Source organism: Enoplosus armatus, chromosome 11, assembly GCF_043641665.1.
Source record: "Enoplosus armatus isolate fEnoArm2 chromosome 11, fEnoArm2.hap1, whole genome shotgun sequence".
Classification (NCBI taxonomy): domain Eukaryota; kingdom Metazoa; phylum Chordata; class Actinopteri; order Centrarchiformes; family Enoplosidae; genus Enoplosus; species Enoplosus armatus.
The window spans coordinates 8038464-8055939 of NC_092190.1; the positions used below are offsets into that span (position 1 = coordinate 8038464).

General features: G+C 39.2%; 1 protein-coding gene across 3 annotated transcripts in view; it reads right to left on the reverse strand.

The window, feature by feature from the left end:
- Positions 1-3756, reverse strand: part of dachd (dachshund d) — a 90944-nt gene extending 87188 nt beyond the window's left edge. For all 3 annotated transcript variants that reach the window (XM_070914515.1, XM_070914514.1, XM_070914513.1), the window contains exon 1: positions 3073-3756. In XM_070914515.1, coding sequence (XP_070770616.1) covers positions 3073-3623 — 551 coding nt within the window. In that variant the 5' untranslated portion in view covers positions 3624-3756. The remainder of the gene's footprint in view (positions 1-3072) is intronic.
- Between the last annotated feature and the right edge of the window lie 13720 nt (positions 3757-17476).

The window sequence follows — 17476 nt, forward strand, 5'->3', positions numbered from 1 at the left end:
CCAATGAGAGATATGCGATATCTCTGCACCGCCCCCTGTGTTATAATAACCTTTCAGAGAGTTCAAGTGTCACACAGCAATAAGAACCTTTTCCATCCCACCACAGGGAAAATGAAAAGGAAAACAAGTAGCTGGAACAGAGGGCTCCTGGAGGGCTCCTGGAGGGCCAGAGTCATAATGTAGGAGAGATTACTGAACCTGGATCAGTCTGGGAGTGAGAGCGAACACTGCTAATCTGGCACGAGAGTCCTTAAGAAAATGAAGGGGTCGAGAATTACTATATTCCTAGTATCTTTAAAGATGACAGTAATTACTAAAATACTGTGTCGCTTATTAGGCAAAGTACACATAGTTCAAACACTTACAGTAAAAGTATGCAAAAGGAATTTTACATTATAAATTCAAATTTTTTAATCCATCACTAAAGAAAACACTACACTGCGTTTCTGTTTCCCATTTAATGTGTTCAAAACGTGTTATGCTAAAGTGAGCATAGTAGGGAACAATTTGGTTGGAGCTTGTTTGTGTCCACATCAAAACTAAAACAGCGGGATGCAGCGGTTCTCTGTGATGCTATTCACATTCACACTGTGTGCAAAATGAGAGTAGTGTTCTTTTAACACAATAGGCCATGGGAGGGAAAAACAGCATGTGAAATAGTAAGACCCATTGTACAGGAGTATCATTCACTTCATTGTTACCACTCTGCTGCTGTATAAAAAGAGTAGTGACATTGTAGTAATAGGGCGAGATGAAAAGCTAAACTATCTCAGGCAGCAGGCTGTTGTTGTGTAACCTGAGCGGGTTAACCAGTGAACTCTAACTGACAGTAAGTCGGTGCAAAACGGAACATCGACTTTGGAGAGGGAACTCGTTTTCACCTACAGGGCAACCTGTGTCCTGTTTACTCAGACTGATCATTTTGTCAGCAGCAATTCAATGACAGACGGTGTAAAGCACACATCTCTGCAAATAAAATCAACTCTTTCTAAGTAACAGAAGCCTTTTATCCAGCGGATGCCTCACTGTTCCATGATGTAATTCTCCAAATGGGGCAGGCAGGCGGGCAGGCCGGGTCTGAGTGATTGATTTCAGCCCAGCACCGGGAGTACCTGGCTGCTTTCAGAGACAATTACAGTCCTGTCCATGTGCCCGTAATAGCCCAGCACTTTAGCGTCATTAAAGCGACGCGAGGCACTGCATTATCCTTTAACCCCATCGCTGGCCATCCCTCCATTGACAACCCGGAGAGTTCAACCACATACTTTGTCACCTGAAGCCCCACGCCAGGCTTGAGAGGAGGATCACCGCACGGTATGTCTTTCTCTATAGAAGGAGGGGGGGGTCTGCTCCCTTGATGCTTTATGTAAATGATGCTTAAGCACCAAAGTGCACAGGTGAGTTGTTGAGACGATTGCTACTGGAATATGGAACTGCAGTACATTTATATGCTCCAAATATTATATGTAGATATTTGAGGCTGACTGTTCTGCACAAGAAGAACTGTGTTTATTGTGGGCTACTAAATGAGAAAAAAGATTTAGAATTAAAAATGTTTCATTCTAATAATATGCCTCTCAAAGTCTTTCTCAAAACGTTTTGCAAGTTATTTGATTTTGCTTTTTGTGACCAGGCCTAATAGTGCACTTTGCAGTTAAAGCAAATGCTTTGAGGCTTAAAATGTATTCAACCTCATCGTACATATGGATCTTTTTAATGGTACAAAAATGTTACATAAAAATAGTTTGTTCGCACAGCAAATTATGTATGTGTGTGCATGTTTGTTTGGGTCTATTTTCACGTGTGCATCTGAAAGTCAAAATTAAGTTTAATCTCACACTATAATTTTCCAGAAGGCTGTATGCTTTTAAACTGAGACAACCAAGTGACTCAAGTGTTTATTGCTATTCCCCACTGATGTGAGCCTTTCCATCATATTTGCATTTCCAGCTCATTTCTGGGTAGGAGATCAATATGGAATCAATCATAGTGACAGGTAAGATGGTAAATTTGACCAGGCTGAACCATCCTGCGAGACTGAGCGATACATCACAGCTAGGAGCAACAGGGCAGCAAAAATGGCTTTTAATCAAATATTGATCCCCACTTAAATCACTCCATATTAAAACATATAAAGCTCAAAATATTTGATTTGGTAATATGGCTTAATGCATTAATTTTCATGTGTGTAGTTGTTTACCTCACTCACTGTATTGATTTCCTTGTTTAATAGAAAACAAGGATGTTTGATTAAGGCACACTCTCATGTGTATGTGTGTGTGTGACAATTATCATTAGCATTTAGAATGAGAAAATAACTGGCTTCATACACTATTTTTCAACAGGAGCCGTAAGTGTACTGTAACACCCTTAAGAAATGTACTGGCTGTCAATACTAAGAAAACAATTACTACAAAAAATGTTCCATGTCATCTAATTATGATAAGCTGGATTTGACTTGTTTACTTTCTGAAAATCAAAGTTATCATAATTGAAATTGTAGTGCCCCTGTGGCAAGGGCACATAATAAGGCATAACCTAGTTTTATTCCAGTCATTTAAAAATATAGTTCAGCGAAAAGTTTCCTTAAATTAAGAGGAATTACAGTAAAGTAAGGCTCATAAAAGATGACTGGGCTCTTGTTTATGATATTGTCGTTGCAGTGGCAGCTCTACACCTAAAGTTTATTCAACAGCATTGTGAAACTCAGCCGAGGTGTAGCCTACATTATCGATTCATTTGTTCTGATGCAGACAGGCTATCCATCATGGCACAGCTTTGCCCTGCACGTGTTAAAAACTTTCACTAAACTTTTTCACTGATGTTGCGCGCTGGCCACTTCCCGTCCCAACAGACAACTACGAGCACATTGCTTGGATGAAGTTTGAACCCCATGCTCAGGCATATTCACACACTTACACACACACCACAGCCGATTATTAAATTGGGCTGATAACATCACATTGTTTTACAAAAGGAAAAATGTCTCCCCCTTCCTTGCTCCCGCGCCTTTACGCACGACTGTCCGTAAAGACATTTAAACCAAAATGCCGTACAGAGCTCTCCACTAACCTCGCATTGGTGCAGTCGTTGTACAGGGTCTCGAAGTCTTTTCTGGAGATGAGTTTACAGCGGTTCACCCCGGGTTGGATGGCGCCGAGCCCTCTGAGGATGCGGACCTGCTCCACATTGCACACCACCGGCGTGATCTCCAGCCGCTTCAGCTTGGTGTAGACCGTGTGCAGTCCGCCGACCAGGTGCTTCAGGAACAGGTCGAAAGCCTGAGGAAGGCAGATGAGCTCGCAGCCGTCCACGGTGAAAGAGGCCACCTTGGCACCGCGCAACTCGACCATCTTGCACTCATTGTTTTGCGGTATGTTTTCAACAGGCGACGGGGTCGAGTACACGGGTTTGCCGGGGGGTAGAGCCGCGTTTGGGATGCCCGGGCTGCCGGTGGCGAGGAGCTCTGATCTGAATAGGTTCTGTCCGGGTCCGGATGGGGGGGCCAAGGATGGAGATGGTGATGAAGTTGTCGACGGTGGGGACGTCGTCGCGGAGGGAGTCGAGATCGGTGGCGGTGGGACCAGAGGAGTTGGTGGGATCAGAGCAGCCGGTACGGCCATGGTCACCTACAGGAGGGGAAGAGAGTAGCCGAAGTTCAAAGTATAAAACCCAGCCTGCCGAGACACCCCTAAATGAAAGAATCCACGAGAGTTTAGCTCCTCAGATAAGTTGGGAAGTAAAAAGAGCTGCCGAAAAAGGCGTGCTGAGTGAGGGTTCTGGGGGGGCTGAGCGGCGGGACAATGATCAAAGATAGGAGGAGGAATGACAGGAGGAAAATGAGCTGAAAAGTGCAGCTCCGCTCTGTGGATGAGTTGTTGTTGTCACACGGTACAGAGAGGGAGGAGCTAGGGGACAGTGGAAGCCTTTGAAGAACAGATAACTGGGCTTGGGCTACCACTGAAATGCTTCAGGTCTGTTAAAATGTTGCACTGTTTATTCCACACAAGAGAGATCCGGTCCAAATACGCATGTTTTTCTGTGGTCAAAAAGCATGCACTCACAAGGTATATCTGAAAATTCAGTTAATAGTTATTTCTGGTTCTAACAACACGTTTGTTTTTTTTACAGCCACACGTTACACCTGCTATCCAACAGTATGCGCACCCACTGCACCACAGTGATCTTATTGAGAGTTGATCGCCCTATAAGCGCCAAAATGTTTAGAAAAGCTCGTGCACTCTGTTTGCTTACATCCTGCAACTGTTTCTGCAACTCAGCACTTTGCAAACTTGTAATTTTCCTTTCATCTGTGCATTAATGCTGCAATGCCTTTTTACTTTAATTCTAATGTCATATTTTCTGACTGAGCATGCCAGTGTGAGTCCCGGTTCGAGCTACACCATATCCGTGGAGAAAGGCAAATATGTCTAATTTAATTAGTCCTCTCTGATTATTGTCTTTGCACAGCCAAAGTGACAACAGCTTTTTGTATGAAGCGACAGCATGACACAACATGAGGCTATGGTTGTTAGCGAGAGATGGAAGTTTTATATGCAAACTAAAACCACTATTTAGATTACAGTGTATACTACATATATAGTACATATGTACAGTTACTAATCAAGGTTCGACTGTAGTCACTAATCTCCAATGGAATGCATAGTAAACGTTTTATCACCCTACATGTGCAGTGCTTCATAGTTGTTTTCCATTTACTGTTAAATACTCATGATTGCTTTATGTAAGAATTACAGGTGAGCAGGTGCAACATGTCACAGTGTTAAAATTGTCACTAACTCAAATGTGATAAAGAGGCACTACCTGAGAGAAACCAAAACCTTCATACTGCCAGAGCCCATTACATTTAAGAATTTGAGGAATTGTGAGAGCACAAGACAGGCAAATACTAAATTAAAACTTAAAAGTAAAACTAACATTTGAACACTGACCATGAAAAACTGTAACATTCTGGGTGTCTTGCACAGTGATGCAGTGTCAACTTTGGCCACTGTACACACACTGCACAACCTTAGAGACAGAACACCAGCTTGCTCAAGGGTTTTGCTATGTTATGATGCTTCTCTCAATCTCGGACAGTATAGGAGAGAAGGATAAAGGCAGAGAGGGAGAAGATGCGGCGCTGCATCATGGGGTAGAGTCAAGTCCACGTGCAGTAAGAGCACATACACAGTTTACTCATGTATTCAACCACTGTAGCACATCATGAATTACAGTACCTTTCTTCCAGCCTTTCTTAGCAAATCAATCAGTTGGTGTAAGATAGTGAACTATGTAAACATGCAGCTGGATTACCCTTATTTAGATAATTCAGTAATAGATCAGTTAGATATGTTAGATGGTGGCAGAAAACCATAAGTGGATTTTCAACTCTGATTTGCAGGAAGCTTGTTTGGAGTTTTGCAGTGATGTTTAAAATTTGTTTTCAGTCAGCACAACTGTAACAGTCTTTTCCTTCCATTCCCCAATTTGATAGCGCTCATTAGGTGACATTAGATTTCCAAATAACCAGTGGGTCGTCATATATGATAATGTAAGTCAAAGCTGTCTTAGTTTTGCTTTTACTTTGCACAGTTTTTATCAAAAGTGTGTATTTGCTGTTAGATGTGTCCTGTTGTGTCAGATCAGCTTTAAGATAAGCAGTGTGCCATTTTAAAATTATCATTCAGGGAAAGAGGTAGCTTGTAGTGTAAAATCAATAGCTGCTTAAAATTCATTGCCAGGCAATCCATTTGCCCTTTATGTTGCTAACCTTTCACTTAAATATGCACCATATTAAGATTTCATTATATACAATGAATGTCACAACAGTTTGCCCACTATTTCCCTTGTTTGCATGGGTTAACTGCAAATCATTGTGCTTGTAATGTCTGAAAAATGACTTTCATTAACAATATGCAGGAAAAAAGGAAAATATATGAGCCTGAGTAGCCTAATACGTATTAAAAGGCACCACAGGATATGTATGATGTTTTAGATACAAAGGCCTTTCAACAGACTGGGTGGGCTGCATGTGTGTGACCCCAGTTATGAAAACAAAGTGCAACACAAAAATAAAGCCTGTGCACTGGTGCTATACATTACACCACAATACTTTGTTGATATAATTCAGCACAAATGCAAAATCATTACTGCATGTTAAAATCCTGTATGGGAACCTATGAAAGGGAACAGGAAACAAGAAGACTGATTACTTGTGACAAAAATGTGTCTTTTCTTCAGGTACAGTGCAACTAAGTTGTGGCAGTTTCAAAGTGTCCTTGCAGAAAAAGTTGGAAGTTAGTACCATGAATGAAGTTTCCAGCGTGACTGAATACTTGGTCAACTAAGTAACATTAACAGTTAACAGAGTTTTCCTAAAAGTACACAGAAGTACAGTACATGTGGATGAGATTGCGGTAAACAAATGACTACGTCAAAATGTAATCACCCAGTATGATGTATGGCATCAGGAAAGTGTTTCAAAATGTATGGATATGGGACAAGACTTGTGTATGATCAATGACACAGTATATTGTTTGATGTAATAATTTATTCACCCCATAAAGCTTTGATAAAACAATGTTGAAAAGCAATTTAAATTGAATTCATTTAAATGTCAATTCTCATGGTTAGGACTTTTCTATAATTGGCTATTTAATTAAAATAATTTTCATAGTCATTAATACAGCCGGCAACTTGTAGCGCACTGACGTGTTTTAATTACATGGTATTAACAAAATTGATATGCTTTAGAAAGCATGGTGAATAAGAAATAATTAGACCAATCATACATCATCCTCTTATGGACATTAAGTGTATCACAATATAATTGATGAACTTGAAAAACAAGAGAGATAAATAACTTTAATTGAACAGAGTTGGTGTACAGAGCTTGGAACAAAGAATCATACTCACGATGTATTATATTTCAGAGGCAATTCATTATCTGTAACATCACTTAGCTCTCAGTGCCCAGCACTCTCCCCTAACCTATGATTACATGACATTTGAAAGCAGTGATACTGTGTAGTCTTTTAAAACGTCCTTTTACCTAGTCTGCATAAATCTTCAAACTGCTTTTCCGCATGGGCGAATGAGGGGGAGAGAAGCTGCTTCAGACATAAGAATCATTTAGATGCTTGGAATAAAGCACTTATTGATCATGAATATTTGTTTCTCCAAGGTTACACTGCCTTGACCCCATCTATCCTTAGACACCGTCCAACACAAACATGCCACTTGGGGTGAAGGGGAGATGTCAGAGAGCACACATATCAATTGCATTCTAGTTACAAATAACAGTATAGGTCTTCTCTCATAATGTTAACTTATTGAGAGTGTCGGTACTCTTCTGACCAGAAGCACTAACTTTTCAGTCACAGTCTAAAATGTGTCTGTATTAGAGCTGAAACGATAATTGATTAGTCGATCGACAGAAAATCTGTAGCTATTTTGATAATCGATTCATCATTTAAGTCATTTCTGTCCAAATACTACAAATATTCTCTGATTCCAGCTTCTCCAATCAGAGAATTTGCTGTTTTATATCACTGCAAATGTAGTCTCTTTGAGTATTGGACTGTCGAGGACTTTTTGACATTTTATAGACTGAAAGATTAATAGAGAAAATATCCAGCAGATTAATCGATAATGAAAATAATCATTAGTTGCAGCCCTAGTCCACATAAAAATTTCTTCACAGTTGTTGCTTATATAGTTATACTTATACAACCATATAGTTTTATGGTCAAGTCTTATGAACAAAGTTAAAGTCACCTCATGTGTAAAGCATATTTAAACACACATTGACCAAAGTAATCAAAGAGAAGCATACAACAAAGAAAACAGAAAATAAAGTTAGAAAAGTCAGAAAAGGAAGACACAATCCACATATCCAAGATAATTTAGTACCAGTAGCTATTTGCACAGTAGAGTTAACCTAAACAGACATGCACTGTAAATATGGGTGGTGTACATACACAATCTTCCACCTCTCCATGCAACTGTTACAGGCAGGACTTGGATTCAGCTGAGCTAATAGAATGCTCCTTCACACAAAGTATGTAAAATAACAGCTTTCTGGTAATGTAACTGCTCAAAAGAGGAGCAAAATGAGCTCACTTCATTTTCAAAGAGCCAGCCTCAACGATAGTCCCACAATTAGAGTAGTCACGGCCCACATGCTACAGCACTTCATTTGCTGCCATGCAGCTTCCAATATAACCGGAGTGCAAGAAACAGAGAGATTTGTGGATATCTAAATTGCTAAAGCAGAAACCTGTATAAACAGCGGTAATTACCGGGCCATTGACAGTCTTTCAGTGTTGTGCTCATTCTGCCACAGCCGCAGTGATTAAAATGAATCCTCATCGACTTCTCCATTAAAGCGCTGGCAGGAGCGATCCCGTGACCTTTCCCCATTGATTGAACATAACAATCACAATTCAATTGTAATGCAAAGAGAACATTTGTTATAATGTACACGAGATGCATGAGCCATTTCCTGGGAGCGGGGAAGGGTAATCAATGGAGTGACTCTTGGCGTGATGCAAGGAGAATGAGGCTGTGTTTCAAGGCCCTAATTCATACAGCCTGCAGTGTATGATGGAAGGCAATGATATGCATGTAAACACTCTGATTTCTCTCTGCTCGTCGTTCAATAGGATAACAGCAAATCCTGATTTCTTTATCCATATACACTAACAGCCAACGCTGCTGTGATTGGCAGTGACGTAGCTACGCACAGTCTGATACACTTCTGATTCAATCTGAGATCAAAGTTTGAATCATGTATCGCGTTACGTGGCAATATCTCTTCCAAATTATCTTTCAGAGAACAGCTACTGCCATCTTTCAAGAGGAGTGACTTAATGTAACATATGACTTCAGAGACAACAAGGCTCTTGCCTTGACACTCGTAGAATTACTAAGTGGACTGACTGAGTACCCTCATAAACCTATATACTATTGGAACAATCTACAATGCAGCTATACTGTATGTTCTGGTGATAGTCCAGCAAGGACAAGCTTGTAAAAGTGTAATTACTAATGATTAGCTAAACTCAAGCAAGTGAAACCACAACTTGCACAATCCATGGGCCACAGAAAAGAAAACCATGATAGGCAGAACAACCCATCACGGTTCAGTCCCTCTTTAAAAGCTGCACTCGATCATGTCTTTCAAAAACTGTCTTATGAAGAGTGTATGCGAATGATGTCCTTAAGGGATTTCTTTTTAGAATCAGGAGATTATAGTTTACACGGACATTAAACAGATTAAACCAGCCAGCTCTCTAAAGGCAGTTTATCTAATGGAGAAAATGTGGTATGCTAATTGAGAAATTCCGATGGTAAAATTATATGTAAACCCCCCACCCCTCTCTCTCTCTCTCTCTCTCTCTCTCTCTGCTGGAGGATTTTAGTTTGGCTTGATGAAATCAAATGGCTAATCACAGCCATAAGCTGTGAGACGTTAGCTGAGTGAAACAGTGTTTGCCATGCTAAAAGGTAATTGTCTCAGAAAACTTCATCGATGACAGATTCAATTCCATTTAGTAAATGTTTAATAAATGCTGTACAAACAGGCAGCCCTATCTCGCTGTGCTTAGAAAACAAAGGGAAACTTTAATTGCTTTAATCATCCCTAGCTTTGACGTTGTTATTGGCCTTAAAAATAGCAGTTAACAGAAACTGTCCTGCTGAGGAAATTGAACCACATTTGGAGTATGATCCGTAATTAAGATAGGGGCATCCCGAGCAGCTAGGTCCAGGCAAACTGTTGTGACTAGGAAAAACATTCCAAGTCATACAAAGCTATTCAATTAACAGAAGGACCCAAGGAAAACAACCTCCCTATTATGTATCACTTACTTTAATCAGATCGAAAGCGATTGTATTCCTTTTTGAAAATCCCTTAACACAAACATGTTAATTAACAGATAGGAGGGTGGAAAGATGTATTTTTCATTAGTGGGTGAAATAATGTTCCCCTTTAACATCAAGGAAAATCAACTGCTTACTGCAGTTAAACCAGTCAGCGGTGTAAATTCCCTGCCAGCATTTTTATTTAAAACCTCATTAATGTGTTTCAACCCAGCATAGCTGTACCTTTAATCTGCACTAAAAGGAAATAATGCGTTTCCTGCTTTATTTACCAGCCTTACTTAACAAGTGTTCCTGTACAATTAGAATTGTTAATAGATCTGGAAACAAAAGGACTTTGAAGGTGGGAAAGTGCTGACATTATTTCACAGGGGAAAAACACTCTTGAGAAAAAAGATCTGCTGTAAATGTAGTTTCCTGGAACACAGGCGCACTGCAATGTTGGTCTCTCTCATTAGAAATGCCATGCACAGGACATAAATCAAGGCCCGTAAAACATTTCATTGCCACACCACACTAAATTACACACTTGCTGGTTTGCCACACTGATTGTGTTTAAACATTGTAATTTTACTTTATTCCCATTAAATCTATGCAGAGTTTTACAATCCATAAACAGAGTATCTGTAATAAAAGTTAATAAATGTCAGAATTTGCATTTGGAAAAAAAAAACACTCTGCTATATTTTTGCAAATATCAATCTATGAACCTTTCAACATTTCGTCAAACAAAATGCTAATTGTACCTTTAGGAATTTAGAAGACAAGTGACAAGAAATGAGATGCAATGTCCTTTAGAATCAGGAAATCAGCTAAACTGGAATACATTAAGTGTGAGGCCAAAGCAAAGTGGAGGAAGACGGTTTGTAAAGAACAAAAGACAGCAACAGGATATATATTCATACAGTTTTGTATGTTCAGGTGTAATTTAATTGCACTTAAGTAGACCAGTAGTATTTAAGACTGTAAGAAGTTTGACTCTTGTTTGTTAGCGCATTCTGTTGACTACTGTTTCTTCTCCTCCCTTTCCTCTTCTTCTTCTTATTGAATGGCACTGTATTGATATCAGATACATGAAATTATTCATGGTAACACTACAGATGAATATCTGAAAAAATATTATGTTACAGTTGATTACGATTGAAAATAACATTGACCTTTTGTTGACTGTATTTTCAGACATTAATCTGTCATCTTAGTTATCACTGATTGCTAAGTAACTGCATATCAAGGTCTTTGAATTAGTTCAAGCAATCCTGTGCTTCTTCATGAACTAAGAAAGCCCCAACTCTACTCTTTATCTCCCGATACTGATTCCAATCAAGGTATTCGCCCTGATCCACTACCAGCATATTGTTTTCATTTTCAGTTCAAAATATGTATTCCTAACTGGAACTAAATGAGCATGTAAGGTAACATGAAGCTGTAACTACACTTCATTTCTTAGCTATTGCAGGAAAGTTTGTGTACATTTGAATGCATTGTTCTAAAAGATTTATAAAAATGAACTGTTCCAGTTTCATATAACTTCATTAGAATAAAAACTATTTAACATGGATTGCTCATGTCTTGCCAATACCCAGTTAGTTAAGGTCAGCATCAGCACTGATACCGATCCAGCATATCGGATCATTATGTCATTGACATGACCACCAAAAGACAAACTTCAAATTACTTTATTGTTATGCAAGCCAAGCTAAATAGAAGCTGCTCCAACAGCACCAACAGGCTGCAACAATAGAAGGTATCAGTGATGTGTAACATTATCAGTGTGTCACATGGGTCATGTTTATGTTTAGTTATCATGATCACCATATGATACTGATATTATGGTGCATGATACTAAAACTTTATATTGTGAGTTAATGCAAGAAGTCATTCTTCATTTTAGTATCCAAGCTGTAATACATCAAAAAGTCGAGGCAGGGCAGCCCCTTGTGCTATAATATCTCTGCGTTTGCAGTAGGTCACTATCCTCTGCTGACTTAATAAACTATGCATCCAACAACAAAGATTATTCATGTCATTCTTCAAAGGTCCTTGAGAGGATCTTGATGCTGCAGCGATTCAACCTTTCGTATTAATTCAAGCTTGGCTAAGATTGTACCATCTGGGCTCTTGTACTTCATGATTAATGCCAAAGAGTTGATTCATATGTGCAATTGGAGTTTAATAAACAAGGATTTCAGAGTTAAATGGCACATACAAATGCTTGGGATGAACTCATTCATAGTATCTAATTTGTGTTCTTGGTAATAAAGCCCAGTCATAATTGCTCACTACAATCATCTCCCAAATACACAAATACAGGGATTTTGTGATTAACATAATGTGTTTCTTCCAGAGAGGAAATAATCCTACAATTGTAAGATGCCTTCAGACATATGTACATAAGAATCTTTATTTGGTCCAAATTAACTTACCACTGGTACAGCATGATTAACACAGGCACAAAAAAATAATTACTGTTCATCATTGTACAGATTAAGCATCAAGAAACTTTTCCCTTTTAAAACAACATTGTTTGTACTAGACATTATGGCTTTGCAAACAAAGTTAACTTTGTAATTCTCTTCTCGCTCACATTGTCTTAGTCTATTTCAATGTCACAGTACTTGCTGCAGACTTCACAAAAAGAAGGTATAAGGGCTGCTGATGGTATCCCAATCTGACAGAGGCACCACTCAACAGTGACCTCTACAGGAACCTAGAACACATCAACTGCAATCTAGTTCATGCTTATTGTAATACTGTTACATGCCTTTTCTTGTCTCACGGATGGTTTCAGGTCAAGGACGCCAAAATGGATGCATTAAGCCTTTAATTTACCAGATTTTGTTCTACAAAAGAAAGATCTTTGTTACTGATAAAGTAGTTTTATTTTATTCATCATGTTATCACACAATCAAAGTGTGAAGGAGTTCTGAGAGATGCTTTGACTGTATATAATGTATGATATCATCATGAAAGAAAATTATTCCTGCTTTACCTTTGTTTTGTTTGGATCTAAATTTGATATTATTGTTAGTTTTTTATTATTATTACTATAAACTGAATAAAGAAGCAGATCAAGATGCAGAAAGACATATTGGCAAGATGCAATGCAAACAGGTGAGGCTGCTGCATATCAACAAGTAATGCCCTCACACACCCCAACCCCTCTGCTTTTAGTTGAAGACAAAGAACAGTGCAGAGCAGTGTCTTTAGTGGGATAGAGCAGGAATGGGAGGGTGCCAAGCCACGCAGACCACAGCCAAGTGCAGGATCACAGAGGAGGAATGAATGATGCTTAGATAAGGGACAAAGTAAAGAGGGCAGACCAAACAGGAAAACTAAGAAGGGAGAATGTGCGGGGCGTTGCCTGCCTGAGCAGGAAAATGTGCTGATACGAATATGTTGCTTTCTTTTTTGTTTTGTCTTTTTGTGTTGTGTAATGTTGCGCTGTTTTTTGGAAGGTTTTTTTACCTGAAGAAGCAATAACAGAAAACATCCCAGTTCAGTTTACACATATCAATCAGGGCATAAGTGGAACACATGGCCAGTGCAAAACTCCAATGCTATCATTAAAATTTTAGGTTATTTTATGACAAACAAATCCTTTCAGGTTTGAGAGGTCTCTGTTAGTTGTACAGCTAATATAAGACAGTCCTGCATAAGGAAATCCTAGACCCAGAGCCCTACCAGAATCTAATCCTTCTCTCCTTGGCACATGGCCCATCTGTCTGCCAAATTTCGCACAAATCTGTTGAGGTTTTGAGATATCTAGCTGACAGAGAGGCACGAAAATGAACTAACTAGGCAGAAACATGTAACTTCTTTAGAGGAAGCAATACATCTGTGCAACACTTTTACTGCAAAGCAATGTATCTGTGACAGATTTGTGAAGTGGGAATGGATACTTTCATTAGAAATAAATGAACTACCATTGAAGAGCCATTTATTTGACACTTTGTCACACAAAGTGTGATGTGTGAAGGTAAGACATGCAGTTCTTGAGCTTATGTACTCAACGCACATTTGCAGACCTCAAAATATAAAATTAATAATTGAGAATAGGGCAGGAATGGGGAAAAAAACGTAGGGTAATCTGCCTCTTTTCCCACACAAGGGACCAGGAGAACACAGGCTATGTTGTACCCCCCTTTCCTTCTTATCCGAGTTCTCCTTTATGTATTCAAATTCACTTCAGCAGCATAAAATTCTCCCAAGAGACAGCATTGTCCTCCTACTTGTCCCTTGGGCTTCCCATCTCTCAGTAACATCTCTTCACTCCACACAATTTAGCCCTACACCTAGCAGACAGATTTTTTCCACAGTACTCTCTTTTTAAATAGTTCAATGCAATTTAATGAAAATTAATTAAAATGCTTTTAACAGCCACCACTGAATGCACAGAATGTTTAAAGGCTTTGTTCAAATTACTCCAGTTTTCAGTTTTTTAGTAGGACAGTCTGAAACAAATGCACTGAATAGCCTTTCACTGGTTTTACCCCCTGAATAATAATCTCTGTTGTGTTATTATGTGTGAAAATAAAGGGTACACACATTTCTCCCTCTCTCTGTCTCGCTGCATTCAGGAAACTTAGAATAGCACATTTTACACTGATGGCTGAGCTGCAATTGCAGTTACAAATGTACGAACACTATACTTTCATAATAACGCGGTCCAAATGCTTCAAAAGGCGCGTAGGTCTGCTCTAGTGAACTTGAATGTGTGGTCTTTGGTGCATAAAGTAAGCATGAGGCCAACTCTATAGCAATGAAGCTTTCCTGAATGAAATGAAAAGCCTAAGGCATCAGAGTTAATACATTAACTTAGGGGAGGACTAACAGACAGAAATACTAAGACCTGGAATGAAATAATAATTATTCTGGCATATATTTTGACAAGTCTTTCACATTTAAGTGGTGATCATCAGTTACAGTTTAAAGGTGCAAATCTGTAATGTTTTAGGTAAAACTAAATGAATGTGGGCACTCTCCGATAGCATGTGGGGTACTGCCAGAGGCTCTCACCACAAAAAAATCATCACATAAACCACTTTTGTGGGAGTGATTCTAAAGTATCACAATATTATCATATCTATTCACTCCTAGCATGATGCAAATAGGCTCAATGGCATGCTTGCCTCTACAAAACTCTCCCACAGGGTTCTAATAAAACAGTACAATTTCCCACTCTCCATTCTCCCTCAGAAATGTACCAGTCTGCAGCCCTGTGATCTGCGACAGACAAAATGAGACGCAGCAGCTACAACAGAACTGAGACACAGTCAGAGTATTCCCTGCGCTCCTTGAATAGATAATGCTTTTCCTTCACATTCCTTTATTCTTTCAAAAAGAATGCATCAGAGGCCAAATATTAATTCTTCTCGTCATATGGAGGAGCTACGCAAGTAGCATACTAGGATGAGTTTTTGAATGATTAAGGGAACACATAAAGGGTTTCTTGTGGCGCTTTGAACTTTTTGCAGAGTTCTGAGAACTCTCCACTTATTCCCCACTCTGCAGGAGACTTGATGTTAAAAGACAACATTAATGAAAGCTCTGTAACAGGTAGAGACAGAGGGATTAATGCAATCTAAACACAGCAAGCCTCTCAGAACTGGCTCTGGCTAGCAGGTGAATTGGGAACCACTTTTCCTCACTTTTCCTCTGTCCTCCCACCATGAATCTCCTTTAAAGAAATGCCAATAGATCTGATTGCCTGATTCTCTATTCCCTCCCTCTCTCCCCAGGCCCACGAAGATGCACGTGTGGGGGAATCACTTCAAGGAATGACATTGACTGGGGATGTGCTGACTTGCACCACTGTTTGTCTTTTGATGTGAGAGATCAAATCAATGTACACGCCGTTCTCCGAGCAATGTGCAGGCAGATTAGCATTAGCCCGAAGGTGCCTGCTTGCCCTCAATCATTAGCGTTTACGTCTTGCTCTCCAAATAATCAGGATTTACTCAGTGCTGTTGTGCGCTGCATTGATAGGTGCAAAAACAGCATAACATTTAAGATGGAGGGTAATGTAAGGCTGTCATAATGAGACTAACACCTACATAAGCCATAGACACTGCCTGACACTGACATTTGTTATTGGTGTGAGCTGCGTTATTTGTCACTGGTCTGGTGTGCAATGGTGCCTTCACATGGAAAATACCACGATGAGATCTCCTGAGTGCTTAAGTCAGATGGATTGAATGCTCTTGAACACTGATAAAGGTTGATTTCAGGTTGTGCCAACATTGTTGTGGGCAAACTAATGCAGAATAATTGTCATATTTTGTCCTGTCAAAACCCAGAACAATGACATCTTTAATGCTCTAAAGTTTGCCTTTGCATCACAAGGGAGAAATTAGCCCATTGTATCAATATTTTAGTATATATTGATTTATGTTTTTGTGTACTTTCTTACAAATGCATATCCTTACTGTCAGAGTTAAAACAGGAGTACTCAAACAATAATTGTGTAAAGAAACTACTAAGGGGTGCAACTCTGAGATTAAAAAGGCATAAGGATCTTGGCAGTGCATTTCTGCCACATTTGAATTCATACTGTTTGCCTGTAACTTCATGCTAATGATCAAAGTTGAGGGGGGGGATTCTCCTGAGTGCAAGTTATGAAGATGAGATGAAGAGAGAGAGGGAATGGGAGAGGGAGAGAGAAACTGCTTTGCTGCCCTGCTTTGAACACTTTTACACTTTCCAACAAGCTTTGTTTTTTAATTGGCTGAAATTAATCTTAGGGATGTAGATGCCTGATTTGCATTCATTAAAACCCAACCAAAAGAAGTCATGCTTAATTCCAATCAAATTTGCTTAATTATGCATGGCGAGATATTCCCAAATGAGCTGTGGATTTTTGTTAGACCCTTTTTTTGTTTCCTATAGCAAATAAAATGTAATGAAGCTGTCTTTTTGTGTTTTACTGAATGTTGAGGAGCATATGAGGAGCACCTTGAGCCTGGGCTGAAAACAATATTACTGCTAAAGTAATTATAAGAATCTGCATTTTTCATTGTTAATTGTGGATGTCAGCATCATTAATTTTAATTTACGGCAGGCAATAAAATTAAGAATACTTTGTGCTGATGTTTTAAATCATGCCTGTGAAGGGGACACATAATGCAACTTAAATCTCAAGTAGATATTGATTGGGGTGGATGGTCTTTTCTATGAATCTTAAATAGGCAGACGCTGGGAATCTGCTTGAGACTTCACTTTTACGAGTTAACTCCAGCAGCAGATAGCACAAGTGCAATACAATTAAAGAAGTGTCAGTTTATGCACACACGCATATGAGCGCGTGCACACACACTTAATCAGCAAACTGCATAACAACAGAATGATGTTGAACCAGATAACAGTCATTAAGGAGCAAATGCAAAACAATAAAATCTAACCATGACTAACCTCTTCATGAAGAGTTTAGAATAATAACACACCTACATATCCAAATCAAATTCATCTGCATCATGCTACCTCTTCTGAGCAGTTTTCAATAGTCCTTGTTTTGATATTTTGACAATCGTATTAATTAGATCGTCTGACAATGTAAGGCTGTTTGTACAGACAGAATGAAAGCAGAATGATTTGA